The 21,616-nt window shown below is 44.6% G+C and overlaps 1 protein-coding gene and 1 long non-coding RNA gene across 2 annotated transcripts in view; both read right to left on the reverse strand.

Annotated features, from left to right (window-relative positions):
- The window catches only part of SAYSD1 (SAYSVFN motif domain containing 1), a 5,982-nt gene extending 3,427 nt beyond the window's left edge, over nucleotides 1–2,555 (reverse strand). Inside the window, exon 1 of the mRNA XM_040645111.1 lies at nucleotides 2,226–2,555. Coding sequence (XP_040501045.1) covers nucleotides 2,226–2,432 — 207 coding nt within the window. The 5' untranslated portion in view covers nucleotides 2,433–2,555. The remainder of the gene's footprint in view (nucleotides 1–2,225) is intronic.
- A 5,907-nt stretch (nucleotides 2,556–8,462) lies between these two features.
- On the reverse strand, nucleotides 8,463–21,297 carry LOC103680879. The gene is made up of 4 exons (XR_573179.2): nucleotides 21,163–21,297; nucleotides 20,414–20,546; nucleotides 10,050–10,126; nucleotides 8,463–8,863 (listed from the first exon to the last, which is right to left on the reverse strand). It is a non-coding gene; the product is annotated as an uncharacterized LOC103680879 (long non-coding RNA).
- Nucleotides 21,298–21,616: the final 319 nt, after the last annotated feature.

The following is a 21,616-nucleotide window of genomic DNA, read 5'->3' on the forward strand; positions in this document are numbered from 1 at the left end:
TCCCTGCTCACCTCATTTAAAGTAGAACTCTGCACCTGTCACCCCAAATCACTAGCACAGTATCCAATCCTGTTTTTTCCCCTTTCATAGCATTCATTATTCCGCTCTTCTGTTTCTTGTCTGTCGCCGTAAAAGCAAACGCAAGTTCTGTGAGAACAGGGCTTCATCTGCCCTTATCCACCCTGTTTCCCCAGATTCAGGACGGGAGCTGGAACAGAGTGGGCACATGATATAATTTTGCTGAATAAATGAATGATGGTAAGGGAAAGGAAGAAATTATAAGATGATTCCTGGGTTGGAGGGAGTGATGCAAAGGCTGTGCTTAGCCAGGTGACTCCAAAGAAGGAGGGCATTTGAGCAGTGGGTCAACCTGAGCCAAGGGCTGGGGTGAGGAGTCACAGGATGTTTGGGCGCCTCAGGGCTAGCCGGTGGACTGAGGGATGCTGTGCAATATGCCTGGGGAGGGAGACAGGGGGTTTCTGCAGGACTGAAGAAGTCACAAGCATTCTGGTCTTCGCGTGTCAGAAGCTTGTCACAGACTGAAATATTTTATCTTGGCGACTGTTTTCCTCAAGCTAAATTGGAGAGTGGGGGGAGGAGGATATGGATGCTTCCTTATCAATGACAACCAAGAAGCAATTACAAATAGAAGGCTAAAGAAATTTCTGACAAGCCACCCTGTGTCAGCAAAATTATTAAGAGAGATGGACTGTAAATTGGGAGGAAAAGAAACAATTTAATGAGAATTTTCACACCAGAGCAAACTCAGGAATGATAACGGAGTCAATGAAAATGAGCTTAAGACAGAGTCCCTTATGAAAAACAGAGTAATTAATAAGAACCAACTGTGGGTCCAGCATTTCCTGTCATCCTTTTGTCAGGACATCAGCTTTTGGGCTTTTAATAATGGAAACTTTCTCCAAGTTCAGCTTCTCTAGGTCCAATTCAATGATCTCATATTCCTTTGGAAATGAGACATACAGGCAAATACTCATTGTGTGGATTAGACATTGTTTTTTAACTGCTGAGAGGAAAAAGGGTAAGGGAAGTAGATTCTAAAATCTTAAGCGATTGTGCTGAGTTCTAATCAACAAGAAAGTTATCCCGAGACAAACTGCATGCAAGGAAACGGATTGTTTTGAACCCTGCTGCACTCACTTTCTGTAAGTCTGACAGAACCCTGCGTGTCATGGAGAATAATATCTAATCAAAATTGAGTAACGAGTTCTCTTTGGTTTAAAAAATTGCCTAAAACCAGATGTTGTGCAGTAATAAATGAACTAAGAGAAATAATTTTAAGAGGAGTAAGGGACACTTCTGCTCCAATACATTTTCATTTTCCAAAGGAATTTTTGGCTCTTATTACACTTTTGAGATACAAAAGGCTTTGTCACAGATTGTCTCAAGGCACCCAATTTCCCTCGATGTGGTGTTCTGTATTCCAACATGGATAATCCAATCCCACACCTGCAAGGCACCTTGCCACTCTACTCCTGAGGGAAAACTAAATGAAAAAAAAAAAAAGATGTGAATCAAGTTCATCTGCAAAATAAGAGAGTAAGTAATGTTTTCACCGGAAAATTCACTACCGAACTTGAGTAAGTTTCCCTAATTCAATAGCGGTGCACAAGCATCAGCCACCTCCGGCAGTTAGAGCCACACTTTTGCAAGTTTTGTATTCAAATGCAATTTCTAAAGCATAGGCTATTTGGGCTACTGGCTGCCTGTGGCCCAGGTGTGAAATCAAAGGAAGCCTTGATTACTGCCACTTTTTAGCAGTATCCAATCAGACCTTTTACCCTCCATTAGCGGAGGGCTGCGGCTTAAAGCTGTTGTAGGGAGGTTTCCTGAAGCCACAGGGCATCACAATAACTCAAGGGCAGAGGTGCTTTCCTCCAGGGCCCTAGACTCTTGCTTTCCGATTAGAATCGGGAGCTGCGTGGGTCGCGGGCTGGAAAGAAAATGTCAAAGCCACGGATCAGTGTTGACGCGAGTGGCCGGAGACGTCCGGCCCAGACCCGGAGCAGGCGGGAGGTGCCCGCAGGCCAGCTACGCCAGCGAAGGTGGGAACCGGAGGAGGGGGCGGGGCCCGCTCCCTGCCGGGGGCGTGGCCTACAGGCCACCACGCGGCGGGCGGGCCGTGGGCGTCGCCTCGGCCCCAGTCTTCTGGGAGGCCACGACAGCGTCCCTGAAGCCGGGTCACGGGGGCGAGGCCTCCCTCTCACCTGAGCGAGGCTGGGCTGGGCCTGGGTACGCGCGGGCCTCGGTTTCCACACCAGGAACCGTTTTAGCCAGCCTGGGGCTGCCTTTGGAGTTGCAGCTGCTTCCGCCTTCTCTCCTGAGGTTTGTGCACTCGGGCTCCAAGTGTTAGGTTCGGCCGCCGGCCCGGCCCGTTTCCTGGCCGCCCGGAACTCGGCTAACCGCTGTTCCATGGCGCGCGCTTCGCTCCCCGCCCGCCGGGAGCGCGCACCCGCCCGCCGGGCCCCTGCCCTCTGCTGTACGGGGTGCCGGGCCGCACTGCGCCTGCGTAGCGACGGCTCTGTGCCGCGCCTGCGTGGTGGGGGCCGGGCCGGCGAGCGCCGGGTTTGTGACGCCCGTGGGGCTGGAATATGCATAGTCCCCCCGTAAGTGCGCGTGGCCGTACTGTCAGCCTTTCAGGCGAAGTGGTTAAGAATTGAAAGCACAGGAGCATCTGGCTGGCCCAGTCGGAGGAACATAGGACTCTTGATCTCGGGCTAGTGAGTTCAAGCCCCTGTTGGGTGTAGAGATGACATGAATAAACAGAAACTTTTAAAAAATGGAAAACAAAGACTTAACATTGTTCCCCTCTNNTTCCGAAGAAAGTTCTGCAGAGTTCCATCTCGTTTCAGTGATCCGCTGCCCCTCAGGTGGAGCATGCCTTTAGCAGTTAGGCACTAGTTTTGCTCGCCAGTTTCAGAGGGTCCCAGGACATTAAGGAAGGCCCATCACTTCTGGGAGGCTCTGAGTCGGAAGGAACAAAGGTTACAGTCTCCCCTTTTCCTTTTAACAAGTCTGCCACCTTTGCACTTGGAGGATGACTGTCACCGCTCTCTCAGGCTCAGCAGGCCATGCAGACCCTCAATCATAGCTTTTGCCACAATGCAAACTACCTCTCGGTGTGTCGGGATGGGTCAGAAACTAAAAAACAAAAAACAAAATAAACTTTTATTGGGGGGAACCTAAAATACACAAATCTTAAGTGTACCGCTCAATAGGTTTGTAATTATGAATACACCTATATAGTACTATCTAGAAAAAGAACGTTTCTGGTACCCTGAGGACTCCCTTGTGCCCTCTCCTAATCACTACTCACCCAGAAGTCAGGTGTCTGTTAGATAGATGTTTAAAGCTCTAAGCATCTAGCTAAGTGCCACTGACGTAACTGAGACTCAACTATCTCTTGGATCTTGCTGAGTTGGAGTGAAGAAACTAGACAAAGTAGAATGGAATCTTGCATTCATTTAACAGATATTTATCAAGATCCTGCCGTTTGTCAAGTGTTGTACCTGGCACTAGAGCTACTGGAGTGAATGAAATAAACCCATTTTATTTGCGCTTCCATTCTAAATAAGCAAATGTATAACTGCATATTTATATTTAATGTAATGTCAGGTACTGATGAGTGCTGTGAAGAAAAATAAAGTAAGGACTAGGTCTGATGGGTCTATTTAGAGCTAATGACCAGGGAAGACTTCTCTGAGGAGTTGCCATTTCCCCAGAGACCTAAATGAAATGAGTGAGCCATGTAGGTATCTGGCATACAATGTTTCAGTTGTAGGAAACAGCAAGTGCAAAGATCAGCCTGAGACCTTAAGTCTATGCTTGACTTGCTCCTAGAACATTAGGGAAGCCAATGAAACCAGAGCAGAGGGAGGGAGAGAATTGAAGAAAATAAAGATTCACGGATATCCAGATGTTAGAGCCTTATAGGCCATGGTGAAGACTTTATATTGCATTCTGAGAGTGATGGTAATTGCTTGGAAGATTTTGAGTAGACAACAGGATAGGACATATTTTTAAAGGATCACACTGGCTACTTCAGCTGGGGCCCTAAAAGAGTGCAAGAGTAGAAGAAGGAAAACCAGTTAGGAAAAACAGTAGGACAAGAGAGGCTGACTATTTGGGCTAGAGTAGTGGTGATGGGGTGGTCAGGTTCTGGAATGTATTTTGAAGATCTGAGCCACATGGTGTGTGGATAGATTGGATGTGGAATGAGCGAAAAAGGAATGGAGCATGATAGATGTCTGCCATCCTCTCTCCCCCTCAAACACACACCCTGAGTAACCAAGTGAAAGGTGCTGGGGCCCTCTACCGAAGTGAGGGAAGAGAAGACTAGGAAGAGCGGAGGATGGGATGAACATGGAGAGTTTTGTTTCGGACATGCCAAGAGTCTGAGATGCCTGTTGGATATCCAGTGTAGGCAATTGGATGGTGAAAATGAGTTCAGGGAAAAGGCAGGACTGGAGATGCATGTTGGAAATCGTTAGCATGTGTATAATATTTAAAGCCGTGAAACTAGATGAGATCAATTAGTGGGCGAGTGTGGATAAGGAGGAAGGGTATTTGAGGACTGAGCCCTGAACAGAGATGGTTTGTAAGACAGAAAAGAATGGGGTCATCATACCACAATGACCTCTTCTAGAGAAACCACAGGGAAAATTTCTTGCCTATCTTGGTGTCTGGGGCAGGTCTGCTTCTCTCAAGGGACTGGAGGTTCTTTTATTGATTGTGTTTCCTACTTGATAATCACACTGAGACCCAAGAGCTGTATTTATGGTCTACTTCTCGTGTGTATTTACACTTAAGGCATGTGATCTGTGGGCTCTTGTGATCAGGGTCCCTGGCAGGAAAAAGGACACTTTCAAACAGGTTAAGTAAGGAGAGTTTCATGAAAGACTTATTACAAAGGTGTGGCAGGATAAGGGGAGCCAGTCAGGGACAGTTCACAGACAGTGTTACCAGCCTCTAGGCCTCAAGCAGCAAGAGGACATGGTGGTCATCAGACCCTGTGGGACCAATAGATTAGGAAAAGCCCAAGACAGGGGAGCCCTTTAAGGAGGACAGACCAGGGAGGGAAGGAGGGAAGGAGGGTCAGGAGGAGCAAATGGAGACCGTCCAGCCGGGCCCTGATGCTGTTCCAGCCCCAACTTGCTTTGACAACCTTATATTCCCTTCACCGTGTTTTCCAATTTATTATACATTTATTTTGTCTCAGTGCTTTGTAAACCCCTTTAAATCGTTTTTGGAGGAGGTTGAAAGAATGAAAAAAAGGAAAGATGGAAGAAATGAAGAACAAGTGCTAAACTACATTTACTTTTTGGATAAGATTATGAGGCTAGTAAATAAGAAAGGTCCCAAAGTGTACTTAATGTGTGAATTTAACATTTATTATGAAATGGTTTATATATACACCATATTCATATATATATACACATACACACACACATACACACACACAAACAAACCTGGGGCGAATTTGTATGTGTATACACATATATCATATTTGTAAGTTAAAAGTAATAAAATATTCACATGCCCTGTGATATTTTAAATCCTTGGCCTCAATTCTCCACTCCTCGTATCTGTGCCATAAAAAGCAGAGTGTACTTTCCCATCCCTTGACTTCGAACTCAGCCATGCAATTTGCTTTGGCCAATAGGATAATGGCAGACTTTATGCAAGCAGGGGCTTGAAGTGTCTTTGTCTCTTGAGTGCACTCTCTCAGTACTCCGCGCTACCATGAGATGAACTCGCATCAGCTAGCCAGCCGGTCTAAGAATAATGAATCGTGGATATAATCATCCGGCTGACCCACACACCTGCCATTGAAAGCTGAGGTGCCCAGCTGAGCCTAGCCTCAAATAGCTGACCCTAGCTTACCCCAAGATGTATAAAAAACAAATGCGTATTTTATGTCACAAAATTTTGTGGGTTTTGTTACACAGAAGAAGCTACTCAAGAAAGAGATTTCTCTGTGTGCTTGTGGTCCATTCCTGACTCTGTCCCACCTCTTCAATCTATTAATGTAGTGAGTTACATTAATAGAGTTTCTGTTAAAACACCCTACATTCCTGGAATAACCCGAATTCAGTCACTTTATAAAATATAAAATTGAAAGCTAAATTTAATTTAGTGATTTTTTTAAGGACTTTTGCATCTATGTTCATTAATGAGACTTTTTTCCTGTAATTTTCTTTTCATGCACTGTACTTGAAAGGTTTTGGTTTTAGGATTATAAAAATCCTTTATGAAGTAAGCCGAAATGTGCCTCCATCTTTGCAACCCCCCCCCCTTTCCTAGAACAGTTTGAATAGAATAGGAATTAACTGTTTCTTGAATGTTTGATAGGACTTAGCAGTAAAACCATCTAGAGCGGATGTTTTCTTAATCAGATAAATAAATGTAAGCTACAGCTAAGTGGAGTCATAGCTGGTCACACGGTCTTACCCAAAAAGTGTTAAGAAATGACTCAACATTAATCTGTCCTGTCTGATATTTTGGGGAGTGGCCTGGATGAAAAATTTAAAAGCCAATTTATTATATTTTCAGGTGACAAAAATGTAGTAGAGGAGATCAATAATTATGTCTGTAAGGTAAAAAAAAAAAAAAAAAACCCGAAATGAATTTGATGCAATTTATCGTGATGAAAGGATTGTGGAGATGCTAGGAGGGAACTCTACCTCCTTCTAGATTTGCATTTATGTTTTCATAGCTTCGTGTCTTAGGCATTGGCCCTGAGAGCAGTTTGTTTCTATAGGACTCAGAGTTTTCCCTGACCACAGACTGGAGAGGAGGGAGCGTATGCCATGGGTGTTTCAGCTGCTATGGTCTGTCTGGTTGTCATAGTGAGAGAGGATCCCCCATGCTCCACGATCTTTTCGGTCTCATCCTTGTAGGTACGGCATGACGTTTCTGAGCGCTATGGTTTTACGACAAGCCATAGCGTGCACAGAGGAGAGTAATCTGGATAATATTTCTAGAACAGTGTTTCTCAGCCTTGGTACTTCAGACCTTTTGGGCCAGATAATTCTTTATTGTGGGGGCTGTCCTGCGCCTTGTAGGATTCTTTTTTTTTTTTTTTTTAAGATTTTATTTATTTACTTATTTATAGAGAACACACTCGAGTGGGGGAGGGGGAGAGAGAGAGGGAGGAAGAGAGTCTTAAGCAGACTCTGCAGCAGTGCCTGATGTAGGGCTCGATCTCACAACCCTGAGATCATGACCTGAGCTGAAATCAAGAGTTGGATGCTTAACTAACTGAGCCACCCAGGCGCCCTATCTTGTAGAATTCTTAGCAAAATCCCAGGCCACCACCCATTGTTGCCAGTAGCACTCCCTGCTAGTTGTAACAGCCAAAAATGTTTCCAGACAGTGTCACGGGTACCCTGGGAGGCACATTTGCCCCAGGTTGAGAACAACTAGTCTAGAGACCATATTGTGGTAAGAGTGGCAAAGACAGTGGATGATTTGGGCCAGAGGAGACGAGTCATAGTGAAAATACACCAGTTATTTTTAGAAACTATTAAAAGGGCTATTGTAAGTGGGGGAGGAGGACCATTCTGTAGGGCTCCACAAGGCAGAATTAAGGCCAGCAGTCAGAAATTACAAGGTAATGCATGTGAAAGCTTTAAAAAAAAAAAAAAAAGGACTTTTCAGCAACTCTATTATTTTAGCAGCAGCATGGGCTCCCTCGGAGCAGTGAGTTCCCCGATACTAGCAGTATCCAACCAGAAGCTGACCAGCCACCTCTCAGGAATGTTGTAGAGGGGCTTTCTGAACTGAGGAGAGATGTGGTTAGCCCAGATGATTACCAGATCTCTTCCAACTGGAGAACTTCGTGTTAATGCAAGTAGAGCAAACTGCAAACCGGGAGGAGAGAATGGAAGACTTTGGGGCATCAGGCTAAGAATATGTCATATAAGGTGTTGGCATGCTGCCCCATCCCCCCAGATCTCGCCATGGCTGCACCTGCCGATGGCTTGTTTCTGTAAGCACCTGGGGGCTTTCTCTGGCTGCTCAAGTGTGTTCAACTAGTGCATGAGCCAGACTGGCAGCAGTAGGGGCTTATTCCCCCCACCCCTCAAATAGCCTCCAACCAATTTTGAGTGAGAGTTGGTGGATCAATACCCCAGCTCCCTCACCCCTGATGTGGGATGGCTCTGAGGCGTGTTCCACAAAGTCTTCCAGGGACCATCAGGAGGAGCAAGGCTCCATTGCCCACAGCAGTACATGCTCATTAAAGCATCCTGTATCACTTTTCTTCCCTTTCCTGTCTCACTTCCCTGCTCCACCATCCATGCTCCCAGGACTCACTTCCCTGGTAAACTTCCTCCATTCAAATCATTGTCTCAGGATCTTCTTCCAAGAGAGTCTAAGGCAAGACCCATGCAAGACCTAAGCGAGGCAGAAAGGTAAGTCAACCAGCGGGCTAGGTGGTAGTTCAGATTTATTAGACCTCTATCTTGAAGTTTAAAGCAAGCAAAACAGGGCTTTTAGACTGGCACAATCTCAGCAGAATGATATTTGGAGATGGGAATAAAAAAGAGAAAGGAAGAGGAGGGGAAGGCCATAGTGCCTCAGGTGAAGCAGCCTGGACCAGCTTCTGGGAAGACGAGTTGGCCCACACATGTTGAGCCCTGCAGACGACAGGATCCAGTCATTCTGTGATTCAGTCCTCCAAGGACTTCAGAGACCAGTTAGTCAGCAGATGTTGACTAGAATCTTGTTACAGGCCAGGCCCTGTGCCAGGCTTTGAGGATGCAGAGAGGCATAAAATACAGTCCCAGCCCTGAGGAGTTGAAGGTCGAGTTGGGGAGGCAGACTCATTAAAAGACGTGAAGGTCTGGGGGAGCAGAGGAGGGTCACTGATCAGGTTGGGGAGTAGTATGACTTCTTTAAATTTCAATATGGGGAAACTGAGGCCCACAAAGGTAAGCTGATGAGGTTACATATTACTGGAAATTGCTGTCGATGACAAATATTTCTGGAGAAATTTCTTTTCTTGATAGCACTACCTTTTGCATTTACATTAGGAAGTGTTGCCACATGACCCCTTGACTCCCCCCCTCCACACCTGTTCTTGGCTTGGTGGTCACACTGCTTTTTCCTGACAGCTACTGCTGGTTTGGGTTTTTGCCTTTTTGTGTCCCCTACCCGATTTATAGGGATCTTGTGTTCCCAAAGAGCCCAGGAGTCTCTGTAGGTGTTTCCCAGTCAGTCCTGCCTAATCCCGTTATCTGAAGCTTCCTTGTTGCCCTCTTCGGCAGGTCTTCAACTCCCTCTCTCTCCCAAGATCTCAGGTTGTGACAGTTTCCCCACCTGACTTGCCTGGCGTTGCTCTGTTTTGAGTCCTATCGTGCTTAGCTCTGATGCTCAGAGAAGTGTCTCCCGTGGCTTGTAGGACAGATGATGAGACAAAGCCCACAGAATTATAGCAAACATCATCTATATGTAAATCCCATCCCCAGGCTCTCCTTAAAAGGATCTGAAAGTATTTGGAGAAGAACCTCTTTGCAGTTCGAGGGCACACATAAAGCATAACACAGTAGGCGTTGTGTTTCAGATAAGCTTGTTCCTCCCTGGTTATGTATGGGGATAGAATCGGAGGAAGGCAAGCTTTTGCCCTTAAAAGTCCTTTGAAGAAATGGGCTATTTGGGTAAAATATATATGCACGCACCCAGAGTGGTGTATTTCCTGATTCTTGACAAAATTGGCTGCTCAGCCTCTTCCCTGGAAACTCCTGCCTTTCTCTCCAGCCATTGACCTTCCAGAGTCTTGCCTGAACACAGGGGTCTGGGGCCCAAGTGGACCCATCTTTCATGCAAATAGCATTAGTTGCTGCTAAGGCTTGGAGGGAAAGCTGGCTCCTTCTGCGTGACTTAACGGCAGGAACACTGCCAGGGCGTCTGACTCTGCTTGGTTGTCGTCTGCTCAGCTGTTAGTCATTTCAATGCCCTGCACACTGGGGAGCCATTATTGCTCCTGCAGTAAGGTGGACATGATGGAGGGGAAGTGAGGCAATTCTTACCCAACATTCGGCCTCCTTCCAGCTTGCGTGTTACTTTTCTAGACTTGTATCCCACGGAAAGATTTTCTGGCTGAATTCTTCCTTAAACAAACAAACAAACAAACAAACACATTTTTTTAACCTTGAGGACCAGTTGAGTAATTCACTATCAACAATGGACACTTGTTGGGCTCCAATAATAGTTGATCTTTGTGGAATGATTCATGTATGCCAGGCACTGTGCTAGACCCTGCAAATTACTATGTGCTTTAATTTCCTCGAGGACCCTTCAGGAATGCACTTGGACGGAGATTAAGTAATTCGATATCACACAGCAAGCCACTCGCGGGGCCAGGGTTTGAATCTGAGTCTGACTCCAGAGCCCAGGAATCCACTTATTCCACCTTCTCCTCTGCACAGACCACTTTCGAGGTTCCACAAATACAAACAAGTATGAATTGTGATCCCCGACCTTCAAAAAACTTAGAAACTCGCTGGGAAGATGAAACAAGAATGTGAAATGCTACATAATGCCTGACACTAACTGCTAAGTGGTTCTGTCAGTGGAACAGACAGGCAGGAACTTATCAGGCAGAGGAAAAGATCAGTGACCACCAGGGTGGTCGAAAAAGGCTCCATGGTAGCGGATGACATTTGGCCTCAAAAGATAGAAAGGACTTAGGTCCTTTCCTCCTTAGCTGAGAGGAGGAAGTCAACCAAGGTATGGAGGACTTTGAACACATGGGTTCAAGTCCCAGCTCTGACATTATCTCTACAATCCTAGGAAAGTCCTTATCCTCTTTATTGCTCCATTTCCTTTACTATAAAGAGAGAGGCTCAGGGAGGTGGCATGAAATGAGGGAGAAAGCGGAAGTTTGGAACCAGAAGAGGCCTCAGAGAGGTAGGGAAGGAGGAAGTAGTGATTTCAGGGGGGAGGGATGTTGACAAAATTCTCTCTTGACTTAAGTGGTGATTCCCTGAGTAATCACTGTGATAATCCATTGAGCTGTAAAGTCAAACAAACAAAACCCCTCAGCTTCTAATTTTTATTCTGCCTTAGGCAGTAGTCCCTCTATTTCTTTATCTATAAATGGAGGGATAATACCTCACAGGAGGATATCAGGATGAGATGAGCTGATAGGGGGCACCTGGCAGTACCTGGATCATTGTAAATCCTTAGTCAACATGCACAGCTGAGAGAGTAGGAAACCAGCGTGGTCCATAGTCAGTGGGTAACCAAACGGCTGGGAAAAAGCAGAGGGAAGAAAAGAACATCTTCCTAAGCCAGAAAAACTGGAATGCACGTGGAGAATTGGTATGTTGGAAGGTGTTTAGACTGAGGAAGATACTATTCACCTGAGATGGTTGAATTCAAATTGTTTCCCTGTCAAAAAACTGACATATGGCTTCTGTTTCTGCCTTCCTCCCAGACTCCTTTCACTCCCCAGCACTTGTTTGAACTAAAATAAACCTTTTCCCCCCATTACCTTAATAGGCTTGGGTTAAATTTACTCAACCATTGATCTCCCCTCAAGGTTGGTTTGAGGTGGTATTGCTAGGCCTGTCAATCAGCCAGCCTCCCACAGTCTGTTTGTAGGAGCCACTGGGGATTCCTGTCTGCCTCACAAGCAATCCAGCTGGCAAGGACACCAGACTGAGCCCCTCTGTGAATCTGGGATTTCCATACTAATAGGGGAAACTGTAGAGCACATATTGTTGGCTTTCAGTCTCCTTCCTTGCCAGGAGCTGCTCAAGACATGGAGGGATTCCATAGTGAGGGATTCTCTGATTAGAGTTTTCATCATGCCACCATACCCTCTTTTCTTCCCTCACACAAAATCCACTCCCAGACTCAAGCCTCCTTACTCCCCACTGCCCTCCGGAACCCTACTCTTTAGTTATGCTAATTTATAATTTCTCAAACATCCTACGCTGAATACATCCTGCCTCAATATCTTTGCCCACACTTTTCCTTTTTATCTGGGGCACCCTGTCCCCTTTCATCACCTATCAAGTGCCACCATCTTACATACTTAAACATCTTCTTCTCCAGAAACTGTCTTAGGCCCCGTTCCCCAGCTGGGGTTGGTTCCCACAGATACGTTCTCCTAGCACCAGCTGCGTCTTCTGTAGCAGCCTGTATGATCTGTATTAACGTGGTTGGTTTACTGGCTAGTAGGATATAGTTTAAGATTTTTGAGTAAAGGGGTTTAAGATTTTGAGTAAAAGGATGGCACAGCGGTTGGGCGTCTGCCTTCGGCTCAGGGCGTGATCCCGGGTTATGGGATCGAGCCCCACATCAGGCTCTTCTGCTATGAGCCTGCTTCTTCCTCTCCCACTCCCCCTGCTTGTGTTCCCTCTCTCGCTGGCTGTCTCTATCTCTGTCAAATAAATAAATAAAATCTTAAAAAAAAAAGATTTTTGAGTAAAGACCAAAAATAATAGTAGCTTAAACAAGTTAGAAATTTATGTTTTCCTTCTAGGCATCACTTTAGAGTACCACTGGGCAGTGATCCAGGCTTATTCTGTTTTGTTGCTCTGGCATCCCTAGGGTATTGACCAGTATGGTGCAAGTGGCTCACTACCAGGCCAGAATTCTGGCCTGCCTTAATTCTAAAGCTAGCCTCTTAACCACTAGGTCATATTGCTTCTATTAGTGAAATTGAGCTCATTGCAGATTGGAGAAGAAGATGTGAAAAATGTTAGAAAAGTTCAAGGTATATTGGGAGACACTTTGAGTGCCTGGTGGGAGTGGAAGGAGATGCGATCATGAAGGTTGGATCTCATTGTGCAGGACTTGAGTGTCAAAAACACATCTGGTGATGCCAGTAACCTTCGTTGTCAGATAGTGTCATTTCTCAAGCACATACTCCAAAATCACTGCCTCTGAAGTCAGAATAAGCTCCAAGTACCTCTCCTAAATCTTTCTCACATTATTTTGGAGAGACATGGGTCAGATCTTTACAAAGGGAAATGGAAAGGAAAAGCTAATACTCACTGAATCACTTCTAAAACCAGAGCCCAGGGCCTGATCCATCCACCTCTGAGCTATTTCCAAACCTGACTGATCATCCTAATCACCTTGGCACTTTAATAAAAAAGAAACAGGATCCTGAGCCCTTCAATGGCCCTTGAATCTCTAGGGTGGAACTCCGGAGTCTATATATTTTTGTAAAATTCTTTCAGTGATTCTGATGGAGAGTTGGGTGTGGACACCCTTGCACTTAGGAGACCTATAACCACCCTGTATTTAAGTGCAGATTCACCAACTGAGCTCTGTTTTCTTTCATGGTGACATTTTTCTCTTTGGACCTTTGGCAAGGTAATTCTTGTTTGACGTTCTCTTTGAACTCTAAGTAAGCCCCAGGTTGTTGCAATGTCCTAAAAGTTTTAGACCTTCTCCAAGCCTGTTCATTGACAAATCCATTCTCTAGAAACGTAAATACAGATCTGAGTAATTCAAAATTTTGGTTAACTCCCAACCCAACTGTTTTACATCTTGTAAGGGGGTTTGGAAAATCATTAGACCTCAAAACTTCAAGTGGACCCCTGATAGAGATTTTTTTTTCCCTGAGATTTGACCATCCATATCCATGATTCTCATCTCATTAGTCCCCTGGACCAAACTTTCTGTCTTTAGAAAATCACCCAGGCAGAGGCAGAACTCAGTAGTGATAATAGAACATTTATTTAGTGCCTTCATGAGCCATATGCTTTGTATACGTCATCTCATGTCAACTTCCTTGACAAGCTGGGGCTATTAAGATTATTAGTCCAGGGGCACCGGGGTGGCTCCGTCTGTTGGGCATCTGCCTTCGACTCGGGTCATAATCTCAGGGTCCTGGGATGGAGCCCTGCCCCAGGCTTCCTGCTCAGCGGGATGTCTGCTTCTCCCTTTCCCTCTGCCACCCCTCCCCTCTCGTGCTGTCTCTCTCTCTAAAATAAATAAAATATTTTTTTAAAAAAAAGATTATTGGGGCGCCTGGGTGGCACAGCGGTTAAGCGTCTGCCTTCAGCTCAGGGCGTGATCCCGGCGTTATGGGATTGAGCCCCACATCAGGCTCCTCTGCTATGAGCCTGCTTCTTCCTCTCCCACTCCCCTGATTGTGTTCCCTCTCTCGCTGGCTGTCTCTATCTCTGTTAAATAAATAAATAAAATCTTTAAAAAAAAAAAAAAGATCATTAGTCCAGGGGCGCCTGGGTGGCACAGTGGTTAAGCATCTGCCTTCAGCTTAGGGCGTGATCCCGGCGTTATGGGATCGAGCCCCACATCAGGCTCCTCCGCTATGAGCCTGCTTCTTCCTCTCCCACTCCCCCTGCTTGTGTTCCCTCTCTCGCTGGCTGTCTCTGTCTCTGTCTTATAAATAAATAAAATCTTTAAAAAATAAATAAAAATAAATAAAAATAAAAAAAAGATTATTAGTCCAAATTTAAATGTGAAGACTCAGGCTCTGAAAAGGAGCAGAACTGGCATTCAAACTCAGATCATTTGAGTCCAAATTCTGAGTTAGTAAACTACTTCTCCCCAGTGTGTGTGTGTGTGTGTGTGTGTGTGTGTGTGTGTGTGTGTGTGATGGAGGGGGAGCTGTGTGGGGGCAGGGACGAGGAAGAGAACAAGGAATAGAGGTGGTGAGATAGCATTTCCTTGCTGGGGCCTGATGCTTATTATCCTTTTCTGTCCCCATCCCCCCCACCCCCGTAGCCTCTTCACATTCTCATGCCCGTAGCAGCCAATACAGGAAAAGCTTTTTATGCTCCAAGGCAAACTTTAGCAAAGAAAGGTGAGCTCCTTCTACAGAATCTAGCTTTCCCTGTGCATCATTTTAGAGCCTCAGTAGACCCACAAATATCATTTCCAGCTAATCACATATGCGCCAGACAGTTACGATATACAATAAGTGATTAACACATTCAGCTGATTCCCTTGAAGACAATTCACCAAATTCATTGGAAGGCACTTTTACTCAAGATGCCACACAGATTCTTTTTTCCACATTTCCTTCCTTTGCTGATTCACTGTGTATTGTGCCTGAATCATTTGGCTTTTTTAAGTCAACAGAACCGAATGGGAGAAGCCGAGGCCTATGATGGGGAAATGGCAGGTTTGGCTCATGAGAAGTTATGTGTGGGGCACTCTTTGGGATCAGAAGCGCTCTAAATCTGAGGCCCTTGAAGAGGGAGATAACCATCAAATTTGGTTCAGAGCTTCCCTTGGAGGTTGCTATTATTTGTTGATAAGAGGAAAATTATACTGGATCCCCTTGGTCTGTGGCAATTAGAGTGAATTCTCCTGTGGCAGCCTGGGCCTCTAGAGCTTTAATTGATTCTAATGCAGAGTAGCTTAAAATAATTCACTCTTCCACAAGCTAATCTCTCATTTCCCAGAGCAGATTGAATTGTTCAGAAATGAGCCATTGAGAGAAATCTTCCCACTCAATCCTAGATTTGTGGCATATCTTTCTAGAAAAGATAAGCCAATGTAGGGGGTGGGGGATGGGGCGAGGTGAGCCGTGCCCGTTCTGTGACTCCACATTTTTTTTTCCAGTCTGGACAGTCTCACCCTTGTCCCCCAAACCTGCCTGATGAACCCAGGATAATGTGCATTTTAAAAAACTATTCTGTTCCTATGCAACTTAGAGTCCTGGATGGTTAAAAAAATGTTAGCCAGTGCAACTGTGTGGAAAGGGTATCATCGTCTAAGTTCTTACCCTGACCCTGTAACCAACTAGCTCAGTTTTCTTATCTGTAAAATGAGCCAGATGGATTCCCTGCCCTCTGAAGACTTAAATGTGATCAAATCCATTTCATTATTCTAAAACACGGTTTCCCAACCTCTGCATGAACAACATTTGGGGGCAGATGATTCCTTGTTATAGGAGCTGTCTTGTGCATAGTAGGATGCTAAGAAGCATCAGTGGTTTCTACGTACCCCACCGAGTCACACCCACTCCACTGAGTTGCAACAACGAAAACTATTTCCAGACATTGCCAAATGTCCTTTGGGAGGCAAAATTACCCCTGGTTGAGAACTACCTTCAAAAGCTCCCTATTGCCTACAAATAATGCATCATTTATTAAATATTGAATATTATTTATTGGTACTTGCTAAGGCCAAAGAATAACTGTGTCTCAGTCCCTGCCCTCAAGGAACTCAAGTTCTAGTTGGGAGGACAAACAGACAATGTAATCTAGTGTGGCATATATAATGATCAGGTTGCAGGGGAAGGACGGGGGAAATTTTTTTGAGGGAGAAGGCAAAAAGAGCTCAGAAAGCTTTTTGAAGAAACTGATGATTAAATTGAACATGAAAGAATGAGTAGAAATTAATTAGGCCTTCTCAGCTTAAGAGAACAGCATGGTGACTAACATAATATAATAAAAAAAATATTATTATACAAAAAAGAGAGAGAGAGAGAACAGCATGAAAAACAGGCCTAGTGGTGAGAAAAGGGACTTACTCCCACAAAGCTGTTTGAACTGGAAAGTAGTGAAGTTGAATCTCTCAAGGTCAAAAAGACCCCCAATCCCAGCTGTGTGTGTGTTGTTTGTTTTGTTGTTTTGTTTTTAACATTCTATTCTGGAGAAGCAGTTTAGAACCCTAGAGAACACCAGCCTTTCTTTGTTCTGGTGAATCCCCAACAGAATGTGACGGTGTGGAGCTCTCCAGGGTACTGAACCGTATCCATATAAATTGCCCTTAATCAGCAGTTCTCTACCTAAGGACCTGCCTGGAACCCTGCTTTTTCCTGATCCTGACTCCTGTCCGTGCCTGCCGCCCTTGGCTGAAGCTATGTAGTGGAAAGAGCATAGGTTTATCAGCCTAAATGATTCAAATTAGGAGACAGTCAAATAAATGATAAATTTATTATTATAAATTATGGCATGTCTCTGTGAAAGAATGTTACACAGTGGTGGCCATATATATATAAAACTATTTGGAAGTTTACATGTTTTCTAAGATACCTTGAAATCAAAGGACTGGGATGTGAATCCTCTTGTCACTTAATAGCTGTCTGACCTTTGGTCAGTTAATTTAATCTTCACTGGCCATTGTTTATGCAACTACGAAATGAAAAAAAAAAAAGGACAAACTGTCAATAATTCCCATATGCCTATAATGCAGGCCTCTTATGGTTATTAAATGAACACAAGTGCATGTATCTACTACTGTGTTGCTTAAAGAAAAGAAAGAAACACTTGGCAAATGTTTATTATTCCCTACCCCATCACTTAGATGCTCAGTTTTCTACTACAACAAGGGCAAGCTTGGTGTATAACAAGGGTGGCAACATGTTTTGCATGGATGGACTGACCATGCCCTTCTCACTTCCCACTCTTGAGGACTTCACTAGAAACAGAGCTCCACAGTAGGACTAACTCTTTTTTTTTTTTAAAGATTTTATTTATTTGTTGGACAGAGAGAGACACAGCGAGAGAGGGAACACCAGCAGGGGGAGTGGGAGAGGAAGAAGCCGACTTCCCGCTGAGCAGGGGGCCTGATGCGGAACTCGATCCCAGGGTCCTGGGATCATGACCTGAGCTGAAGGCAGACGCTTAATGACTGAGCCACTCAGGCGCCCCCACAGTAGGACTAACTCTTTATATGTTTATGTTATTTCCACACCTGGCTTGGCTCCCAGTATATTAGCATCTAGCCCCTTACCCTCATGGCAGGATACTGGAAGATCATTCCCTGGGTAATCTATGTGAACAGTAAATCCCTATTTTTGGTGTTCTCCCAAGCAACAACTGAGCCAGATCACCCTACTTAGAATCTCAAAGTTGTCAGTCCACACACCCTGCTCAAAACTTCTAATTAGTTTCTTACTTTTCCATTCATTATCATGAACATACAGCCAAATTTACATCTAAGGAAACCCTGTGTTATGGGAGATAGACATTGAAAACAGAGGAAAAAGCAATTTGGAGGAAACAAAAACTGTGCAGGGAAGAAAACTTCTCAAACAAATTTTATGATTGATGTACTTTGAGAAATAAAAGAACTTCCATGAAACAACAACAGGGTGCTCTAGTTTTTAAAAGAATGTTCAGGGAACATTAAAAAGCTCATGAAAATGAGACACCTGATAGGAGAAATGAAAAACTACCTGGGTAGAAAGATAATATTGAGGAAATTTCATCTCATTCTCACCTTCCGACTAAAAGAGCAAAATACATAGAAGGAAAATAAGAGAAAACATTAAAAAGAAGAGAGGACCATCATAAATGTCCAACATTAGAATAATGGCATTTCTAAAAAGAGACAACAGAGAAAATGGGGAAGAGTAGAAAATTCTTACATAAATAATGCAAGAAGTTTCCCAGAATGGATTGAAAAACCCATCAAGCACCCAGCCTAATGAATGAATGAAAGAAAGAAACTTACAAGGCGCATACGTCATTGTGAAATTTCAGATCACTGGGGAGAAAGAAAAAATTCCACAAGCTACCAGCAGCAGGGGATATATCATATATATACATATATATATATATGTATATATATATTTCATATGTGTGTGTATATATTTATATACATATATTTTTTTTTCTCAGAGATCTAGAATCAGAGTGACTTCAGATTTCTCAAGAGCAAAACTTGAAACAAGAAGACAATAGAGCAATTCAAAACCCTGATGGAAAAATTAACCCCCATCTGGAATTCTATATCCAGCCCAAGTAAAAATCAACTACTGTGGAATAAAAACATTTCTAGACCTGTACGGTCTCAACAGATTTCTCTCCCCATGTGCCCTTCCTCAGGGAGTTACTAGAGTATTGCTCCACAATAAAAGAGTATGCCAAGAAAGAGAAACACATCGAGTACGGGAAAGATATGCTCCAGTACTGGACAGGGTAAAAGAAATACCCAAGAGGATGGTAAATGGTGGTCTCAGAATGACATCTATGTACCAGGCATAGAGGACAACCAGGCCAGGGGATAGCAGAGTGCCTTAAAAGAGATGTGTTGAGAGCTGTCATCATCAAGATTCGCACTGCTACAGCGGTTAAGTGTCTGCCTTCGGCTCAGGGCGTGATCCCGGCGTATGGGATCGAGCCCCACATCAGGCTCCTCCGCTATGAGCCTGCTTCTTCCTCTCCCACTCCCCCTGCTTGTGTTCCCTCTCTCACTGGCTGTCTCTATCTCTGTCAAATAAATAAATAAATAAAATCTTTAAAAAAAAAAAAAAAAGATTCGCACTGCTATTAATCATCTCCTCCTCCTCCTCCTCCTCTTTCCTCCTCCTCCTCTTCCTCCTCCTCTTTCTTCTCCTTCTCCTCCTTCTTCTTTTTTTTTTTTTTACCTAAGTACGGAATTCCCAGGTGAGTCTGGCTGAGCCCATGATAAGTTCTGACTTGCCTTAATCATTTCTAATGTGGCTGCTGCTTTTCCTACTATGGCCTATTTTCTGATCAGCTGAGCATGCTCTTTTCACCCCACAGAAGTGCCCTGCTTTGATCAGCTTCAGAAGCTGAAAGTAGGCTGTGGTAAAGCAGAAAATCCAGAGCAATCCATACTCTGGACTGTATTTCTTTTGGATACCCGGTGTCTGGCCCCCACTGTAGCCCTACCACATGTCCAACTCTGCTTTCCCAAGACCCACTCATGACCTTGTCCACCTACTTCTCCAGAAGAGGCTCTTGTAAGTAAACTCTTGAGGTAACTGAAACCAGACTGACCCAAGGACTGTTTAGCTTCTCTCACTCCTTGATGCCTTCCAACATTGCCCTTGCATTCTTTGCTAGATTTATGCTTCTACAGAATACACATTGTTTAGAAAAATATACCTAGGTGGTTAACCTATCAAGAAAATCAAGAGAATGATTAGCACAAAGTCAAGGTAATGGTTACTTCTGGGGAAGAGTTTGGAGGTTTTATTTAGAAAAGGACATGTGGGAGACTTCTGAGGTACTGGTTAATGTTCTATTAATCTTTGTGGTGAGTATGTAAGTGTTAAACATACTATATTTTCAACTTTACATGTATTTAAAATACTCCTCCATACATATAATACACTTTACAATAAAAATTTGCATATCAAGCAAAGCCAACCTATGAAATAATGAAATTGTATGTTCATATGTACCCTCTGGGCCTTGAACAGAGGGAACTATGAAGCGGGACATAAGGTTCTCCTTCTCTCAGAGCCCTAATTAAAATGCAGCAGGAATAACAAAATACCCAACCAGCAGCACAATGCTGAGATTTTTCAGACCAGTTTAATAAATTGGTTTCACGGCACTTGGAATCCTGTTGTAATAACCTGGGTTCCATGAAAGATAGCTCTGCATAGAAAAACAATCCAGAACCACCCCTTAAGCTGTTAGCAAGAGGGTAGGAGGTAAGAGGCTGTGTATACTTCCTTTGCCCTTCCCAGTCCACTCACCCTGATCCATGCCCTGTCCACCTTGCGTTGTGCCCCAGAAGCTGACTTCCATGGACGGCATCATCCAGGTGCCTCTGTTCTTTGGCTTTTAGCGGGTTCTGCGAGTAGGAAGCACTGTCAGGAGAACAGAAGGCTGGAAAGAGAGAGGTCAAAGGGATTTCTTCCCCTCTCCCTCCCTGCCTCACCATCCCTTATTGTTTCTTTAATTCCACACACACCCCTTTGAATAGTTCCATATGAAATTTTCTTCCATCAGACCGTTTTGAGTGTCTTTTCCATTTCTTGTTGGGACCCTGACTGATACTTTATTTTAATATGATTTACTTGTCCTTACTTGGTGGTACATTTTCATGTTAATATGGATTGTGAGGCCCAAGCAACCTTTTCCAAGGGAAGACGCACATGTAAGAACATCTGTCTCCACTGGGGGGTCCGCAGCCGTGGCTTTTTATGGGAAGGTTATATGTTGGTTTATTACTCAGTGACTATTACTCCTAGCTAAGTGTAGAAAGGCTTAGGAGAATTTACTTCTGGCTCCTGGAATTTTTATTCCTTTTCCAACTCTGTCCCAGAATAACAGGAGGACTTCCGTGCAGGCCCTTGGTAGAGATGCAGCCTTCATAGCATCCTCGCTTTGCTTTAAGTGAGGGCTTTTTTTTCCCCCCACAGAGTGAGTCAGATGCTGACCGACTCCTAGCATCTCTCATCATCTTCCTGTTGCCCCTTCCCCTCTGAAGATCAAAGCTCACCTCAGGAGAACTTCCAGGGAGAAGAAATCGCCAGCGGAACCCCCAGAGCCAGGCAGGAAAACCCAGTAAACAAGTGATTGACGCACTTTGTAGACAAGCTGGAGGGGACTCCACGCAGTCTCTGCTGGGGGTGAGCGTGACCGGGGGAAGTTGAGGAAGCGGTCCAGGATGGGGGCGGAGCCCCGGAGGGCTTGGGTAACAGCTCATTGTTCCTCTGGGTTCCCAGGGAATAAGGCAGGCCTCCAACAAAACAAACGTGCCAGGAGGACAGGCTATTTGTGTTGTTAAACACGGAAAGAAGGGAAGTGACGGGCTGGAGGGAGCATGGGTTTGAGTGCCTTATCCCAGGCCCCTTGGAACACAAAAGGAAGGAGGAGAAGGAGCTTGGACAAAAAGAGGCAGTGCTGGGTGTTAAACATATGGAACCTGGAGGTCAGCAGACCTGGGTTCAAGT

The sequence above is a fragment of the Ursus maritimus genome, unplaced genomic scaffold (assembly GCF_017311325.1).
Source record: "Ursus maritimus isolate PB19 unplaced genomic scaffold, ASM1731132v1 scaffold_30, whole genome shotgun sequence".
NCBI classification, from domain to species: domain Eukaryota; kingdom Metazoa; phylum Chordata; class Mammalia; order Carnivora; family Ursidae; genus Ursus; species Ursus maritimus.